Raw genomic sequence first — 20,628 nt, 5'->3', positions numbered from 1 at the left:
AGGAGAATCCACAGTTCGCAGTTGTACGACCTGTTGCAGCACTTTTTTAAAGCACAACCAGGAAAACGAGGCCTGTTCCGTTCTTTTTTAAAAATGGACACTATATGCCTTTTGCAGGAAAACTGGCTTATACAAAGATTGTTTTGTTCGCAATACCAATGAGTACACTTGCATACCTGCATGGGATCAGAATACAGGAGAGTATAAAACTTACAAGTGTCACTGCCATTGAGAAGTATCTTTTAAGTTAATATATAAAAGACAAAATCATTCAGTAATTGATGACGTTTGGATTTAATGAAAGTTTATTGTGAAACCCTTTGTACCTGAAAATTAATTTCTTTGAAATACATGATAAAATACTAAATTTAAAGTGGGGGGTTTTTTGTTTTTTGCTTTTTCTTGGAAAGCCAAGGCCTTCTCCACAATACTAAGCACACTACTCTCTTTCCTCCCAATTAGTGTGTTTACAGCTGCAAAAACTCAAGACAAGTTTCTGCTGTCACTGTTGTGGCAGGTCTCCATTCATATCAGAGAGTTAACGCCTATATTCCCATTCCCCTCAAACATTCACCACACTTATTTACCTCTTTTCTATGATTGCTCTTGTACCCCATGCTGGAAGGTCCCCCCCTGGTTGGTGGCTCACTTATTTCCCCCTCATTTCTACTCCTTCTTGCTCTATCTGCCGCTTACTCTTTCCTCAGACGCTCCTTTTTCCACTCTTCTTTCTCCCAAATGGTCTACTACATTCCTCTCTCCCCACAGCAGGCAGGAACCCAACAGGTAACAGCTGACTTTACACAAAAGACTGTTAATTTCATGTTACTGCTTTCTATCTGAATCAGCAGGGAAGATAAAAAGCAAACAGAGGTCGAAGGAAAGATTACGGGAATCTCTGCACTCACGGATATGAGCTATCTGCCCAATGAGACGTTTGGTGAACTGATAATCAGTTCTACTTGCTGCATAAATATGTCCATTTCTTTTATTTAAACAGATAAAAACAATTTTCATACATAAACTTTCCCGAACTTCATACTGCGTTTTATATATGCCTTTAAATGAACAGATTATTCAGCAACAAACACATACTAAAATCTTAGAGAAACTGAGAAGAGGGAAATCACACATCATGTTTACACATACAGTAGACACACTGAAAGGCATTCTTCCAATACCCTATTTCTGTTGTTCAAGTTAGAAAGAAGAAACAAAACCTTACGTTTCTGAAGAAAAGTGGCATAAAACAGGAGAAAGATGAACTACTAACAAAACAGTGCAAGCTCACAGGAAACAACTCGTGCCTCATCCCGATGAGCAACAGTGCCTCTATGTTTGACCGATGCTTTGAACTTTTCAGTATTCACAAATTCTCCAGTAACCGCTGGATAAAAAGAAAAGTGTATCTGCTTGAGACAAATCTGGGTTAGATCTTGAACATTAATCATCCCTGAACTTTACTGGAAGACCCACGGATAAAAATGTTACCTAATTAGACCCTTCCTCATTCAGAAGCCTCAACTGAGATCTTGAATTCAGATCAATTCTCAATGGAGGAGATAGGACTCAGTTCCTATCAGAATAATTTAGACTGTAAAGGACCTTAGGAGATCATTTAATCCAATCCACTCAAAGAAGCGCTATCCTAGACTTTTACCTGCTCCCACTAATAACACTGTTATTTGTTTATTACACAGGAAATAAGATGCAGATTACATTCCCATGACCACACTGAATGTATCTTGAGTTAGTCACATTGTTAGCATGTACCAATGAACAGACTGTAGAATTTCTTATTTCAGTGTGTGCAAGTTGTCACCAGCCCAACCTGTAATAAATGTTAAGGCAATAAGCATTTTCAGAGCATAGCATTGTGCAAACATCACAATTTGAGTTATGCAGCATTTATAATCAAGATACTGCTATTACAAGCACTATATGATGCAGTCTTGGTTGCTTAAAATATTATTTACTCAAATTTTGCGTAAGTCTGCTTTCTTTGCAACTATTAGATAACATTTTTAGAAAATTTAGTTAATTTCATTTCCTTCATGATGTTGTCAGGCACATTTAACTGGGAGGGACTGCTGAAGCACAGATTTTTTTTGAACCATGGATTCAAGGTCAGGTACCATCCGGTCCTAGAAAACAAGTCAATAAAGACCGTAGTCTTGCTCTCTAAGTGGAACGGAGCTAAAAGGGAATGGGTAACTCTTGGATATCCTAAAGCCACAGCAGTAGAAATTGAATGTCTGCTCATACAGCCAATAGACAAGGAACAGCAGAGTAAGTCCTTGCACTTCACCCTGTCAGCATGCCTCAACCCAGCCTGGATGAGTCACCTCCTGGAGGGTCACTGTGCTGCTTCAGTCTCTGGGTTCTCTGCTGGGACTGCCATGAATGACATTTGTTCCACGAGGACATTTGTCTTCTAGGAGCTGGATAAAGACCACTGATTTCATGCAGGTCAGCAAGCAACCATCAAAATATTAGTGACTAAAAGTCCTTACCAACTTTTGCCTGCTTTGAACTGGTGACACAGAAGTGATGGGAAAGACTCCATCTTCCATTAGCAGTCCCTAAGCTACCCATTAGATGGTCCTTGACCTGTTACCCAGTCACCCCATCCCATTCCCACCCTATGTGAGTAAACGAGCGTTTTTGCTTACAGAAATGTTGCAATTCTTGGGAATCTAAATTCTCACAGTGTATATTATCAGTACAATTCACACTGACTTTCTGCTGGTAATGCTTAGCTAAAATGCTTTGTAACTCAGAAGAGACTTGTTACTTACAGGGAAAAATACACTGTCTCTAAAACACAAAGCAAACATAAAAGCTGCTTCCAAGGAAACTGAGGGGGGAGTGTTTCAGAAATAGGAATATGGAGCACACTATTCAGGAAGACTATGGTGATCTCTATATATTTATGTACAGGCTCACTATTCAAATATAAAACCAAATAACTTCAAAGCTAGGTAAAAAACTATGCTGTATCTTTTACTACTAGTAACAACTCAGTTGTGGAGAAGACTTCATGTGAGGCACTTTCACGTGAGATCAAGGTGGTTTAATATTGTTTTACATAGCACCTAACATTTTAAAGCAAAAATATACACAGTCATTTTAGAAAAAAAATGCATGAAATTGCTTTTACTTTTCTGATGTTTAATTATTTTTGTCCATTTAAATACCAATATATTACTACTTCTGCATCACCTGTTAGGCTTACCGGAACTTATTAGAGACAACTCGTCTGAACAAGGAAGAGTTCTGTACATGTCAATGCAGTTCAGAACATTAAAGACAGGACAGTTTCTACAAACTGCCCTATCAAGTATCATTCACGCTAGGCAAGAGAAGAAATACTTTAATATCCATGAATGTTACATTTTAAGTAAACCCTCAGAAGAAACTACCAGCTGTGTAAAACTACACAAAAGTCCTGCAGGTTTTCAAATGGAAACCACTGCTCACCACAACTAAAAAAAGAGTTCTGGAAATTCATCTACTTTTGAAACCTGTGGTAAAATAAAATTTGTCCTTTGTAATACTTAAAAAAAAAATGCATTCCCCCCCCATAGTTCATTTATTACCTCTTTCAATGTTTTTAATAGATGAAGAGCTTTTTCACAGGTAGAAATACTATAGAGATATCAGGTATGAACACTTAAATGCATACATGCATACGAATAAAAGACTGTAAAAAAATCAAGAATGCGAGTTAGTAATTTTCATACGTAAGATGTCATATCCTTTGTAGGTATTTATATATCTGTGGAACTGCTATTAGGTACATACACACCTGTGTAAAACACCTAAGAACAAACAATTAGGTTCCATCCCATATTACAGCACACAATAAAAGACCATGCTCCACACACAATTCCAATATTCTCATTAACTATAATCCTTCTAGCATAATTTTCTATTGGTTCAAACTGAGTTTGAATCCAGAGCCTGTCTGCATTAAAAACAAAACCAAAAAAACCCCACACCTCACATCAGTCTAGCTATAGTAGTATAAATTTCTCTCTCATATAAATTTACTCAGCAGGGGTTTACATCAGCACATTGTACTGCAATAATCTAATGGCTCAAGTTGCACCAGTATAAATCCACTTCAGAGTTATGCAGTTCATTTACAATGGCTAATCCTACCACCTATCTAGCTACGCTGTGGTAGAGGGATGCTCATTTTCCCCCTAGATAGATAAATCTTTCTAGTCTGACATGGCATCTGTAGTATTCAGCAGACAGCATTAAAGCCAAACCAAGTTTTACAGAAACACTCATATGATTGTCTGCTGTATGAGGCCTCTCCTGCTCTTCCTCCCAGCCATTCAGAGGAGGAATTAAGTAAGTGTTCCAAGTCTTTCTCCCATCTCAAACCATGGAACAACCTGCCCAACAACCAAAACAAGGAACAAAGGCGGCAAATCCTCCAACAGTTTCCTTCCCACCTACCCCAGTTCTGCAAGTATACTGACTAGTAATGAAAGAAACAACTCCCCCAAACACCCACACAGTTAAGGAGTAAAATGAAGATTTTTGCCACATTACAGTTCCCTTCTCTAATCATCCCCAGGAAAAGAAAGGATAACAAATCCATTTTTTTCCCCCTCTACTATGACTTTTCCTTTCTATTTTCCATAAGACACAGAGGAAGATCTAAAGATTTCTCCTACACAAACCATGACTTCCCTCTCTAAAACTTAAAAGGAGTTAAAGTGGTCATGGTCGATTCACCCCTGCTGCTTGGAAAGGCTAGAAGAACAGCTACTTCTCCTAGGCAGTCAGTCAGCAAGAGCTGAAACGCGTTCTGATCATCAGCCTACATCTGTATTTACCCAAACTTAAACAATTACCTTGAAAATAAGAAATATATATACACACACAATCAAATACCGCATTGTGATATTATTTGACCATAATCAATGTATTAAACTGCTATAAAATAGCAACTACTTTAAATTTCTTACAGTGTAGTGGCCTTTTTCTTCCCCCACAACATAATAAATGAATTAAATGCTACCATTTTGTGAAAATTCTTACAAGTTTAAGAAAATGATTTAAATATCTCATAATATTCAAGCAAAAACCACGGAGAAAAAAAAATGAAGCCTGTTTAGATTTGATGTATCTTCTCAGCTTAATTAACACAAGATTCTCCTGTTTTAATTTGCACTTAAGAAGCGGGAACTTTACTCAATTTGCTAATTACTACATTTTCAAGCTGTTTTCTTGAAATAGATGGCAGCCTATCACACTAGGAACGCAAATTTCTGTAGTTACCTCGAATTACGTAATTGTCCAAAGCCTCTTCCATTCTTTTCAGTGCTTCAACTCTATTAGAGCCATAGGTAATCAGCTAAAAAAAAAAAAAGTATTTAAGTTACCTAGAAATAAGATCATGTTTGTCTCTAGATTCTGAATAGCATTTAAAATTAAAATGGTTTGTAGAACTTCTGCAGTCACAAAAACTTTTCTCACACGTTACTGTATCTATGCTTCAGAGACTCTCTAAAACATCAAGAGAAAACTAAGATCTCTTAAGCCATTCAATGAAAGGAGGCCAATCACTTTTCCTTCATAAAACTTAAAACATCTAAACAAGCTCTCTCTTCTTCTTTAGCCACACAGAAAATTAGAGCAGAGGTTCAATATCTAGCTGACTCTTCTGACTTCTAATGCCCAACCAACTCCTAAGATTAAAGTGTGAATTTTTTTGACAACTGAACTTTGACTATAATGTCGTATTTTCATTTTTACCAATATGTTCCTGATGAATAAGAACTCATACTATCAACCATTCCTTTCACTGCTTCTTTTTCAAAGCCAGCCTTATTGACATTTTCATTCTGGCTAGGTTACATTAAAAAAGGTAGATTGGCAACGCCTAAGTTTGAAAGTAATGGCTTCTGTTTAAATCTGAATTCTTTTAATAATCAGAAACTGCAAGACAAATAATTACAGTGTCAAAAGATTAAAAAACTTTTGTTTAGAAGTGACACTAAATTTCCTCTACTCCACATCTTCCTTCACCTCTTTCATAGTCCCTTGAGGCATGTCATGCCTAGCACCTTTAAAATACTGATTTACCAATTCTTTAATATACTCTCCCTCCTTTAAAAGATCTGTGTATAAAATGAGTGTTTCATACCTTTAGAATATTGAAAAATAATAAACTCACTTTTGAGATCATAGGATCATAATAAATGCTAATATCACTTCCTTGTTGTATGCCGCTGTCAACACGTACCTTCAAAAAATAAGAAGCAAAAATAATGATATATTGGAAAAAAAAATATTTCAACATGAGATCAAATCTACCTGGCAGGCTTAAAACATAACACCCATGAAGCTTATCACATACATTTTTTTCCCCTTGAAGAACTAGAATAATTATTTGTTTTCAGAGAAGCTGGAAGGGGGAAACGGGAGCTTTGTCCTCCACCAGGAAAAATACTTGCAAGTTATTCTCTCTTTTAAAAGAAAACACGACTGCAACCTTCAGTTGATAGTCAAAATTCTCTTTTGTTCTCCTAGAATGCACAGTAAACACATTAAATTTGATCTAACAACTTTGGTTGTGTTAGACACTCTAAATTTCAACTCTGAACGTATCCAATTCCAATTTAATCCCTGTAATAAAATACAGTTGTAATTATTCTTCTGACTGACACCTGGCACGAAGGATGCCCCTTACAATCACATTCTTTCTGCATCTATATGTAATCACGTCCCCCATGTTCCGCTACAGCCCTTCCGAGGGCTCCAGTAGGCATACAAGTAGGGAGCACTCAGCAGAAACTTTGGAGCTCTGCTTATCAGCTCCATAGGAATACTGATCCTGTGGTTTTCATGTCTGTAACACTTTCCTTCTTTGCCTCACCCTCTCAACTGTAAAACATTTTTTTTTCTGTTGCTGCTGTTCCCCTGAGGCTTTAATGTTTACACAGCTTTTTCCATGGCTTTGCTTTGTAAGGACACAGCCCCAATTAAAGCTCTGATTCTGCAATATTCATGGAAAAAAATAACACAAGTTCAAAAATTTCTTTTGAAGAGGCTGATTGCTGTTAACCAGCCAACAAGTTAGTTAGTATATTGCTGATTCTTGTTTTCATCTCTCAGTTTGATTTCATCACTGTAGCAATGGGGTTAGCCATATAAAACTTTTCAAATGAGCAATTTCTGGGGAATAAACATTTATTAAAATTGCTGCTTTTGAGTGCTGGAATCTGAAATATTTTTTAAAAACTAATCAAAATAACTCGAGAGTGATAAATGCATTCTGGGGATCATAAGGATGGAGGGCTCTAATCAAAGCTGTTGAAGCAGCAGGGCTCCGATATACGGCATTGTAAAGGGGGTGGGAAAGAGGGTCCTGGAATCTCACTTAAATCTTCACCTGTGGGAAGGAACCTTTGTAATAAACAGCAGCTCATCTGTCTGCAGCAAGGCAGAAAAAGGTCAACACAACGGCTGTTAGGCCTTTAATATTTTAATTTAGGCAATTATCAAGGGACCACATGTAGAACCTCTTGTCTACAGAATCCACATGAGGGCATGATGATGACTTTATTATCTAAATGACATAAAAAGATACCCTAGCAGGTGTACTGACTTTCTTCAGTAAGAAACACTGTCTGACCAGTTTTTATGATATTATGTACTTTTTTTTAAAAAAAAGCAAATATATTATTCATATATTTGTATTTATATATTTATACTTACATATTTATATATGGTCTTTTATATATTATTTGTATAGCATATTTATTCATATGTAAAGGCAGTAGCACTTCTGTAGCATTTTTATCACATCTTACTGAATGTGCTTTATCTATGCTTAACTAGGCCCCCCACTACCCATATCAGGATATGTTTAACATTAGCTACTGATGGGAAGGTAGTTCAGACATGTCATGATTACAGAAGAAACATGCAGCGTATTTCCCAGCTCCCCTTCTTGTAACTGCTAAACCATCCTTCCCTCCAGGATGTCTGCCTATATATGGTCAATGCATACATTCTCACATTCAAATCAGAAAAAATTAATTTACCTACTCAGTTCGAGATAAATCCCTTGCCCCTATTTTTTGTAGCATACAATAAATACATATACAAGACATGAAGGTATGACGTACATAATCCACACATACTTGAATTATACTGTGACTTTTGTCTCCAAAGTAGTACCTATAAAGTGATTACATAGAAGTGTTCAGGATGCTTTACATATGCATACATGTGCATGTAAGTATTTATACATGTATATTATATTTTGACAAAGAAAAAAAAAAAAAAACATATGAAAGGTGCATAATTTGGACCCAGAGTAAGCAGGTTACTCAGACCTTGAAGTTAATGTAAAGCTTCTGAGGCTACTGACCACATGCTCTGCCTGCTCTGTGTTTCTGTTGATACACAACATACATACATACCACTACACAATTTACACTTTTTCCTAAGTACAATATCCTGAAAAACAAAGAATTACTGTGAGAATTGAAAATTCTTTAAAAACTACAGCATGATTTTTTTTTTTTTTTAAATTGAGTCTTCTGTAGAAGTTTCATTTTCGTAAAATAAACTCAAGATGACTAAAGAAAATGACAGCAGAAAAGAAATACATTTGCCATCTTCAAGTCACTCTGTGGTGCTTACATTTTCAGAGCCTGGTAACAGTAGGTGATTTTATAAACTATGTGGTGTGACAGAACTTAATGACTATTGGATGAAAAAGAAACCCTAATTCAACAGATACACGCTATAATGTGCTTAACTTGATAAATAATAGCAATACTTATTAGACCTCCAGCATTTACTTCTGCTTAACATATTTCCTTTCTTTTACTCAGTATTTAAAATACCAAAGAAAGGCTATGGTTCAAGATTCTACTGTACCCTACAGCTCGTTGGTATTACAGCCCCCAACGCTTTCATTGCCGCTGTACTACCATTATGTGTTACTACACTAGGACAACAGTAAGCTGAAAGATAAAAAAAAGCTTAAGAGGGGAAAAAAAGCCACAATCTATGTCCCAGTCCTGCAATGAACTATTGGTGCATCAAATTCCACTTACCAAAACATACAGGTTCTAGTATTTCTCAATTCTTTGCCATATCGGAGTCTGAGTTCTCTCTTTCTGGTAAGAGGCACTAAAAAGACCAGACTGCCCATCATACTGGCAAAGAGCAATGCTGGAGCTCTTCAGGTATGGCAGTACATTTGCTATGCTGTGCATGAGCACTACACATGAATGCTTACTATCATAACACGGGCTTTTGAGGTTACCTATCTTAAGGCTTCATTATAAAAGATGAAAAATATTTGGTATTTACAAGTACCATGTTTTAAGAAAGTTACGGACTACAAGACACAAAAATAGGCTTTATAGTCCTATCTATGGCTAAAAAACCCTCACACAGCCATGCACACCAGTTCCACCAGCTTGAGCAGCTGACGCACAGGCAGACAATCAGAGCTAACTTGAGACACGGAAGAAGTGAATTGAAAATGCATTTGGCAATACACTACTCATAAGCCGACCTCGCTGTGAAACACTACAAGTCTCCGCTAATTTTTTTTTTTTAAGCCAACTTGTTGACAATTCTAAAATCTAAAATGCACAAAACAAACACTGTGGCACAATGGGCCTGTAACACTGAACTTTTTTAGTCATATTAATTTTGTTTTTAGTGGCATGACATCCTCAGGAGAGAAATTAGTTTCACAGTGGCAGAAAATATGTATTAAGACATCAAACCATGAGTGTCTACATAAAAATAGCTGCTCTATTTTTAATATGACAATAGAAGTAAACAGAAAGAGAACAGCCTAGACACTCCGTATGAGCTCCTCAAACCATTGCTCTGAAGCCTCCAGCGTAATTAAAATTTCTTTCTTCAGTACCACGATGGACCACGTGAAGCGATTAGGCATCTCCCACCCTTCATTTTCAATTCACCTCTCCGCCTAAGCACAACTCCCAGCCCACCCCGTCTACCTGACAAGTGACAGCCCAATCTGATTAAATGCTTGCAAGGGAGGGGACTCATGGGCCTCCATGACAGGCCAAAAGTGATCACCATGGAGATACATAATTACAGCTGTCAACGCGTCTACTGTCCTGCTGGCATCAATTTGATTGCTCCCAGCAATAATGATAGACAAAGCTTAGTGTGCACTCTCCTGCACCCAATCACTTTATCTATTCCGTGGTCCATTTAGCTGACATGCAACATTCACACAAGCAAATAACAGCAGTAAGCAGAACATTTAAGGCATTTTAATTGTTTTTTCTTTGTATGGATGGCTCACAAGCGCAAATGTTATTACATAAAACTCCTGCTGCAGCATTAATTGAAGAAAGATTTGGTGGGACAAAGACTGTAGGGGGTATAGTTTGTCCATTATCACTTGTACTTTCAACAGGTCTCACGTTTGGAAAATTGCAAATTGCAAAAACTTGCAAGGGCAAAATGTTTGACATCCTGTTAGCTATTACAACATGGTGAAAACTTCTAACAACCACTGGAGTATTCATTATAAATTCTTATTAAATACACTCTTTGTTTCATTAAAAAAAAAGTTTAGATACATCCAATGATACCTTTTTCCCTCATCTCCTCTTTAAGATCACATAATGCCTTTTAGATCTTCACAATTTTTTTCCGCTTTCAGGCTTTGAACACAGCATGAAGCCTTAAAGACCAGAAAGGGTCAGGTCCCTTCAGAAAGTACATGGGCAAAAACAATTTAAGAAGCGAAATAAATCATATATCCAATAACGTCTCCATGTTTAAGATTCCTCCTGTAATCTTTCACTATTTTCCATGCAAGCAATCAGACTGAATAATTGTATTCACAGATGGTACAGCCTTGCATTCCACTAACTGACATAGCGTCATGTATATGTGCACTTATGACTTAGACTACCTTGATTTTACAGAAAGGCAGTGTCCTTGTTCTTTACATGTAGCAGAAAACACTGTTAAACAGCCGTTCCATGTAGTTAGACTGTATCCTGAAACGTGTAATAATTGCTGTAACAAATTTCCTCTTTAAAGTCTACAAAGCTAAACAGAAAGCACTGGCAGTTTCTCACCGGCGTCCCCAGTTCTCTGTGCTTAAAAAGCTGACTCAACGTTTCACTGTCCTTTCTAATCACCATGGTATTTTTACTAAAGCTATGTTTGAAAAACTTAAACTGGAAGTTATAGAACATAACAAAATATTTCAGCATATAATGGTTTCCTGCTATACCCAATTTGAACATTTTAAACCCAGTTTGGAACTTGTACATTTTTAAGCAGTTTTTCAGGTTGCACAAATAAGTATTGCCATGTCCTGTCTGTCCGTCCGTCGTCCGTTCCCCCTGTCCCCGTCGTGTTGATTTCCCCCCCGCCCCTCCCGGCAAAAAGCTGGGAAAAAGGCCCGATTTACAAAGCTGCTGAGTACTTATAGTCTCTGCCTATAAAAGAAACACTCAGCACCTATGAAAACCAGAACCAAGTTACTTACACTTGGCACGTGCAATGGTTCCTGATACTGAGACAGTTTACCAATGGATGGCAGGCCAAAAGATTTGTAGGGGTCCTGAAATAAAATTCAACATGAGAAAGCATTAAGCTTTTCCAGATGCGGAGAAGGTAACATTAAAAAGCTTGAAGTCTAACAGAAACCACTGCTGGAATAACTTCATTTTCTTTCCCAGAATTACTTGTGTTGAAGTACATACATTTCTTCATCCACCTACCCCTGTGACTCCAAATAAAGTACTGGAAGCATATAAATTCTATTGCATTGCAGTCAAAAAGCAGGAAAGAAGTGCTCTGCACATAGCTACAGTACACCACCAAAACTTACAAAGATGACATTTTCATTTGCTACATTGTGTTTTGGAAGAAGGATGGGAAAGTATTCAGAAGGGTGGAGTTGAGAAGAAAGTATAAGGAAAAAAAATATCAGAGATAAAAAGGGCAGTTAGAAATTCAACTATCTTAAGAAATCAATCTGACCTTTATTCCTTTGGAAATCTCCTACATAATGCAATACCAATATAAACTTAATAGGACAGCAAATAAATATATGGCCTACAGAATAACCAAACTCATGGCAAAGTAGTTGGATCCATTACTTATAAGCGTGAGGGAATCTAAGCTGAACAAAAAAAAAGTGCCCAAGCATCAGTTACTCCAGGGTAAAGCCTACTCATACTCAGAATAGCTTCCATGCCAACCACAGGGCAAATATTTATTCTTTTTCAAAATATAACTTGTAACCAGTAGAGCATGTAGAAGATTATGTGCGTGTCACAAAGAGAAAGAAAAAAAAACAACATAAAGTAAGACGTCTTGAGTCACAAAAGCCACAATAGTTAAGCGAGGGAAAGAAACATCTCAAGGTGCTGAATTATTTTTGAAAAGCACAGTTACTAAAATGTTCCTCAAACAAAGTGAAGGAAGCTAAGCATCATTTTTAAACTAACAAATCTTGATTTTCATGTATCAAAAATGACAACAAAAAGACATTACCTTGAAATGTCCTAAACCTGCTTGAAAATGGGTTTTATATTTTAGTAAACTTTTTTAAGATGAGATAGAGTGTCATACCGTAATTATAAAGTTATTGTCTTGGAGTGCACTTTGAAAGTTTGTCCTAGAAACTGTAGTTTCAGCAAATATATAACTTGCTTTTTCAGCAACCTACTAAAGTATTTTAGTACAACAACAAAAATTCTGTAAGCCATTGAATTTCAGCTGTCTTTTTAAGACAACAAGTTTCAAGTACACAAGTTAAGAAACCTGGAAACACTAGTTAACTGTAGCAAATAACTCCAGCACCGCATTATTAAATGTGAACAGAACGTATAGTGAATGTCCTTAGAAATAAACCTTAGTTGTCTCTTTTACCACTTTTAATTTTGATTTTCAGAAAAAAGGTAGGTTGAAATACATACTGTATTTTGAATTAAAAAATAAAAATTCTACAATTCTACAAAAGCTCATTCACCATTTGTGTTACATACTCTAAATCATGACTTTCATACGATATTCCTTGACTTCACCTTGGCATCTATCCACACTTGGGTATTATTACCCCAGAATTCAACCACCTACCCTCCTCCCCGTTACCACTCATTTACCTCAGCATAAACTCGACATTCAACCGCCCAGCCGTTGATGGGAATATCAGCCTGTTTGTGCCTGAGAGGGTAACCCTTAGCAACACGGATCATTTCTTGGACTAAGTCCAGGCCGGTAATGCATTCTGTGACGGGATGTTCAACCTGCAAGGTCAAGAACTGTCAGTCAGTAGGTAACAAAAACAACCAACCAAAAAAAAAACCAAAACCCACCACTCTCTGTAAACAAACACAGATAAACAAGAAATTAGACCAGCCAAAGAACAGACAAAGAACATATTCCCATCTTTGCCTTTTTCCCAAAAACATTTCTACTTGACAAACTCCAGCAACCATCTTTTTTGCAGGGAAACCCCCAAAATAAAATAATTAGCAGATTACAATAACTAGGAGCAGCATACAAAAGGAAAACGACAGAGAACACCTAGGAGGGTTTGGGGTTTTGCAGGGTTTGGTGGGGTTTTTTTCCATGTATTTTACAAATTCGAATGCACCTGGTGACGATGAGTTAGTTTTTCTTTGTTCGGAAGCTTTTCCCATTCGATTTTGTTTTGAAAAGACTCGCACTGTAGCCATAAATATATTCTAACTAAAAATCTCGAAGTAGCTGATAATCAACCCGTTCTGCTACACTTAACATGGCACATACGGGAGCCGCTTACAATTTTCCATAGAACTAGCCTACCCTAAATCTCACCCATTCGCCTGCTTTCACTAACCTGTCCTGACAAGCAACCAGATTAGCGTAATCTTGCATCAGCGCAGTGTAGCAGAAATGAGCAGATGGATCCTTCAATTCCCCCCCCCCCTCCAGACTTATCTGTTTAGTGCTTAGCATGCACAATAGCTGGGCTGGACCAGCAGAGTCACTCTGCGCTCTCAGCAAATTGCTGCTAACGGCTTTGGATGATGCTGCCATGGGAATACCCGTCGTTCACACTAACCCCGGCATGTGCGTACAAGCATGCACACATGTGCGCGCATATGCACATACACACTTTTCTCCTTGAAATGGGGATATAAATGGACATATTTATTAACTTTGAAAAACCTTTAACTAGACATAGTAGAGTAAAAAAAGCACCCAAAGACAGGAGGGCGCATCATATAGATGAAGTAAAAGATAGGCACGCTAAAAGCATGTTCTTCACAGAGACAGCTGTTAAGACTTTCCATATAGAAATTATGACAGAACTGCCATTTTTATTATAAAATGTTTGTGTTCCAAGGGCCAAAATACCTTAAGAAAATGCACTTCACAATGGTTTCTCTATCATGAGATGTCATACTATGTACATTTTGTGACACAGGAAAAGGTCAGTGACCAAACCACTTGTCTTTCTTCCTTCAACTACACTAGTATTAAGGAAAACATTTAGTCATTATAATAATCTTGTGGCTTATCAGAACAAGAAGATGCTTTGGTCTTTAAGAAAAAAGCTTTGTAAAAATAAACAGATGGCATCCATAATTAGCCCTGTGTGTGCTGTGAGTTTGTTTAGAGTTTCAACAACATTTTAAGACGTTTTGACATAATTTTAATGACAAATCATCACTGAAACAAGCACCTATTCTTTGAAGGATAAAAGTGACATTGAAATGGGAATCCGATTATACAGTTTAAGGATGTACCCTTGGGATTCAATTTTGATTCTACCTAACACATGATATTCTCCAGCATGTCAAGCTTAATAACAGTATTTGGAGAATCTATGAAACATCTCAGTGTCTACCCTGCAGTGCTAAACTGAAACAATTCAATTTCTATTAAGACTTGAAGTTTCTATTAAAACTCCCTAAGTTTTAATAGAAAGTTACTTATCACACACTCATATTTGGACAACAGAACTTATTCTCTTATTTTGGAATTTAAGTTTTAAAAATTACCTTCGAGTTTAGAACACGTTTCGAATTCTAAAGTTCCAGATAATTAAAATACAATATTTCTTTTTTTTTTGTTCCCAAAGACATTTGCATTATTTAGTTATACTGTAATTTTTCTTGGATTGCAATTGGCATTCCATATTCAATAGCTTCATTGTTGTTTTCTGCTTTATTGTTGATGATCAAAACAGGATGGAATGTTTCTGGAAAGAAAAATATTTTTGTTGTTTGGTTCTTACAACTCACAAACATTTATTTAATCCGTTCTTCAATACAGATCTTTGACTTGGTCAATATTTTCTTCTGTTTCTTCAAAATACTCCCTTTGTGTCTGCACACAAAACAGCATTCAGAAAACATGACAAGGAAAATTTTTTGAGGTTTTTTTGGGGGATGGGGAGAAGTTGTTCTGCTTTCTTTTAGGACTGTGCTTCAACTAGTGCTGTTTAGGCATAATGTAGACCGTACCAATTGTATCACTAATTTTGGGGTGCCAAATACATTTAAAATGCATTTTCGTATATATTAAAACCATCAGATCACCAAAATGGTGTAGAAAAGAATTTTAACCTTGAAGTCCTAGTTGACTTATTTGTAACTTTAACGTTTCGGTGAGGTGCACAGCCCAAACTGCACTTGCTTTAGTATTTGCAGTTTTCTTTCAGCAAAGGGAGGTGCAGGAAGGGGTCAGTATTTTTAGTACTATACAGAACATGCTTCAGCATACAGTACAAAAGGACATTAACAAAGCAGTAATGCCATATCCTGGTTCAGCAAGCACCCTGCAATGAGGTTCTGGACATGCAAGAATCCACTCAGAGAGATACATGCAGGATCTGAAATTAAAGCTCTAATCTTTTACAAAGCAAGGAAGGATGGGGATAGAAGTGAAGAAATTAGACCCCTCTTGTTCCTCGCTCCCAAAAAAAGACGACGCAGGCATCATCATTCCCTACTTATGAAAGCTCTAGAATAACTGTCACAGCTATTTGACTAAGGTAACTGTTGTGTCTATTTTTAAATTACTATTAAAAGCTAGGCTTCAGACGTCTTCCTCTTTTACTTTTCAGCCTTCTACTTCAGGCGTCACTCTTGTTTTGCCTGCCTGTTGTATTTTCTTCTATTAATTTTATGCTATACCTCTTCTCCATCAACAGCCTTAGCATCCATAAAATGGCAAGTAAAGTCAAGGACTAAATTTTTTAAGAAATGAATGCAAGTATCTCACAAACGGAGCTGAATCACACTCAATTGATCAACTCTTCTAGCTTTGGGCCATACTCAGATTTTGTAGTCAGCTGATCCAAGATCTTGCCAGTGAAGCCCCAGTCAATAAGGTAAGAGCCAGTGGTGGTATGGTTATATGATAGTGGGTAAATTCACACATTATCTCTGTCCTTAACACAAAAGGCAAAACCAGACATGTCTGCGGGAAGCAATCTACAGATCATAACTATACCAAGGCAGCTGTACCTTATTCGCAACAGGACAAGCAGGAAAATTGATCAGCGATAACTCTCAATCAGTTAGCTGCCAAAAGTATCACCTTTACTACCAGTTCCTTTACTTACACCAAGTCTGGTCATAAACAATTTATAACAAATCACCATTTCAATGCACTTAAGTACAATGCATACCTCCTTTAAAAAGTCTTACTCCCCACTTTCTGTGATACACACACACCTCTTTCTCTGAAAAATGCCACTTGTGTTCCTGCTTTCAAGTCCACAAAGCCACAGCTGTTATGGCCAGCAACATTCATGCAGGGTAAAGGGAAAGTGCTTCCCCTTCATACTGATCTGCTCTTCTTCAGACACCTCACAGCAGTCAGCTTCCCTGTCAGCATTACAAATATTTTTGCTTCCCTAACCTCTTTCAATTTATACAAGTGACACTGGTGGCAAAGCCTGTAAGAAAATAACAACTAAGACCCAGTATATAGATGGTGAAGCAGGTACAAAAGAGCTAGAGGAACCTGCCAACATCGCAGTCCAGTTAGCATCCATACCAGAACAGTATGGAGAGGCTGCTAATTCTCGTCCTGTTCCGCGACTGCCAACAGTCTTAAAGCTTTACTATACTAGGGTTCATCCACAGCTACAAAAACAGTCACGCAATTTTTATGAACAGTTGGAGCTAAGAGTTAAATTAGTGATGATTGCTCCCCTTACATTCAGGGGAATAATTTCAGGACACATTTTTCTCAAGACCATCAAGGTACGCAGATCTAATAGCAAACACTTCTAGATACTCCCACAGATTGCTCTCTTGCCCCTGTGTACATAAGGCATCAAGTTATTCACACACCAGCTGGAGCATTCAAGCAGACCACAGAGGCCAAGAAAAATCTAAATTTCAGTAAACTTAAAACTACAGCCTATGTCACCCCTACTACTGTAAATCCCTAGTTGGTGTCATATACTCCTTTACATTCAGATAAATAATCTCAAAACTAACTTTCAACATACGCCTCAGTTTCCAGGAAACATGATTCACCTGGAATCCCATGGCTTTTCTGCGACAGCCAAATCCAGTATCAATTGACCCAAACCCATCAACTTACAGATGCTCCTCAGCCCCCTTTATTTCAGTAAGCCTGGTTTCTATTTCGAAGAACTGAACAGCAACAGAGGTGCACACACGTTCTGCTCTTCAGGCATGCCAGCTTCCTGACTACAATGAGCAGGAGCACTCTGGGGTCACATCATCTTTCCGAAAAACAGTTCACAAGAGCCATGTATATGGGGTTTGGGGGCACATAGTAAAAAACAGAATTTCTGAAAGGCTGCTGGAGAACAGACGACGTTTGGATTGATGTACAGAATGAACGGAAAGCACATAGGAATACATAACAGACAATCTCCTATGTTTTTCCTTTTCCATAGACATAGTACATAATATGAGTTGCTGCTTATTTTCTGATTTATTAGTACGTGATTGAATAACGAAGTGCAACCAGAACTACAAAAATTACCATAAACTAAGATGCTCAGGTAGACTTCTTTTATTGTTTCCTACGTAAGATGTTGCAGAAATAAAAACTAATGCACAGACATTTGGTACCAACTAATTTTTTGAGTAACAGCATAAAACAACTTTGAAAAATATTTAATCTACTTCCTCATAGGAAGTTATCTTCCAATAATAATTGACTCAGTTTTGTCAATTTTTCTTTGCAAGGATTTGCTTCTTTATAGTACCAGACAGACATGGATAAGAAACCACTTACATAGCCTATGAATACTGAATCTGTCTTTTCTGCATTTTAAACAAACAGCACACACTTTATATCAATAACTTATTTAGCTCACAATTTCAACATATTAAAGCCCTCTCAGAGTACTTCGTTCAAGGTGGCTCTGGTCACACTGCAGCCATTCTTGGGTCTTCTTTACATCAAATTCACCAAAGGAAAGAAACTAATGTACCCTTTGAAGGACAATCTTTTGTTTCTCTACTTACTAAAAATGGAGGGAAGCCTCCTTTTTCTCTACTTTTTTAATAGTATTCTATGATAGTTATGCGGTAACGTTGTCTCCAAGATATCGCTCCATGCCCTGGCAGCACTGTTAATGGCATCTTTCAGATTCAATGACTTACACAAACAATGTCATTCTCTTCTGTCAACAACAATTAGCAATGCTTTTCTGTAGTTCTTTTGGGAAGCCTGAAAAGCAGACAACCAGTAGCTACATAATGGAAGTTGCATTAGGAGGCAAGAATGTGGCAAAAATCTGGTTAACTGTTGTCGGCTGACCCTCTTGTGTGAAGAAGTGTTGTTTGGCAGCAAAATCACCTTTTCTTTCGGTTCTAAAAATGGCCATGAACAGCTGGTATAAACTGTGTGCAGAATGGATTCTGGTGGGCTTAGGGGATTGGTAATGGGATAAGAGACCTTTCACCTTTAGGTCAGTAGTTCAAATTCAGCCCAGGTTAGCAGCAATTGAAAGTCTCTACCATCTGACACTGTTCGTTAGCCTATTTAAAATGACTGAAGCAAAGTGTCACAGTAAAACAAGATTCCAGTATTAAGAAAATATGAAGAGTCTCAGCAAACAGCAGAAACAGTCGCTTGAGACTTCACTTTGAAACCCCGCCATCCAGACTTTGTAGAAATCTACTCCTCTGACTCCTGACAGCCCCTTTCGCTGCTCCCATACTCCTGCCCACCTATCACAATTCATCCTCCAGGCAGTTACGCACACCAAGACAACACAACCACTGCTTGCTGTCCCATGGGTCTGCTATGGATACCGAAGCCACCACCTCTCTGTGGTTTTAGCTGGCAATCCAGACTCAGCTCATCACTTTGCTATTTGTATTTTGCTGCTACTGCTTATATAGTGCAGCTGCAGTATTTTCCAGCACCTCTCTCCTTCGCTGAGCAAACGTGTAGCAGGTGCTGCCTAATGATGTGCAACAGAATACAGATACCATTAAGAGACTGTTAGAACCAGCAGTTTATAAGCAGTGGAGCTCCAGACAATCACTCAGTTGCCGACTGAAGTTAAATCACAACACACTAATAGGATTTCTACATACTTCTAGACATTTCCCAGCCATGCTTTTTATACTATCGTGAGTGGACAAACAGATGAAAAGGGAAGCAGAAAGAGACGTGTTGCATGTAAAAATTCTTCCTCTGTCTTTTACACCAGGCACGGCCAGTTTTGTACACAGACAAAGCTCTGGAATATAACATTTTCCAGAGGTCAGTAAAATCCGATTAAAACACTGAAAGTGATGAACAAAAACCTTAACGCCGGGTAATGTTTTATGGGTGTATGAAGTTTATTTACATTCACCTTATGCCTTAGAATCAAGTTACTTTAAAAGAACTTGAAAACATTTACACAAAATAAATACTCTCTCTACAATTAACTGTAAAATAAAAATATACAGATATGCCATTTGCTTTCAATAAACCTCTTACAAACACTTCGAAATTAACTTTTAATCCCTAAAAAGTTATGACAAAAATATTCAAACTGTCAGATGAGGAGAAAATACACTGCTATGCAAATTACCATATTTCTCAACTCCACTGCGCTGACTACAGTCTATACAAATGATCTTTTCAATCAGATTACTCTAAGCAAACTTGGTCATGTTTTGAGGAGGAAGGGAGTGCTCACTTGTTATTCAAATCACACAATGGCAGAAGGTTGGGAGCAGACCTGAGACATAGACATACAAACTGTATTCAGGGTAAGTGCTCTCTTCACACTGCTCGTTGCATTTTTCGCAGTTCTCCTCAAGCCAACGAGAGATGCTTCTCATTTCAAGGTACTACAAACTTATAGAATACGTGATATTTTCCCTTTGCTGTCATCTATTGATTCACATGTAAGAAGCTTAGTCACACCGCACACCCATATGTTAACAGATATTCTTTATTTAGACTGTAGACTCTCTTCCTATAAAGTCGAAGAGGAACATTTCTAATCTTCCAGTGAAAAGCAGAAGAGACTTTTCTGGTGAAAGCCAGCATTTCTGATGGTAGCATGATAAGGAGATTTTGACACAATTTGGAAGTTACAAAGGCTATCAATCTAAGGGATCAGAAACTTTCTACTTATTTCAAAGC

General features: G+C 37.5%; 1 protein-coding gene across 1 annotated transcript in view; it reads right to left on the bottom strand.

Moving 5' to 3' along the window:
- PCCA (propionyl CoA carboxylase, alpha polypeptide) overlaps nucleotides 1-20,628 on the bottom strand; it is a 299,399-nt gene that overhangs the window by 153,443 nt on the left and 125,328 nt on the right. Inside the window, exons 14-17 of the mRNA XM_009333370.1 lie at nucleotides 13,158-13,301; nucleotides 11,534-11,608; nucleotides 6,197-6,265; nucleotides 5,299-5,374 (exon numbers count right to left, since the gene is read on the bottom strand). Coding sequence (XP_009331645.1) covers nucleotides 5,299-5,374; nucleotides 6,197-6,265; nucleotides 11,534-11,608; nucleotides 13,158-13,301 — 364 coding nt within the window. The remainder of the gene's footprint in view (nucleotides 1-5,298; nucleotides 5,375-6,196; nucleotides 6,266-11,533; nucleotides 11,609-13,157; nucleotides 13,302-20,628) is intronic.

Source organism: Pygoscelis adeliae, unplaced genomic scaffold, assembly GCF_000699105.1.
Source record: "Pygoscelis adeliae isolate BGI_AS28 unplaced genomic scaffold, ASM69910v1 Scaffold48, whole genome shotgun sequence".
Classification (NCBI taxonomy): domain Eukaryota; kingdom Metazoa; phylum Chordata; class Aves; order Sphenisciformes; family Spheniscidae; genus Pygoscelis; species Pygoscelis adeliae.
Note: the sequence above shows the minus strand (reverse complement) of the source record. Positions and strands in the feature narration are given on the sequence as shown.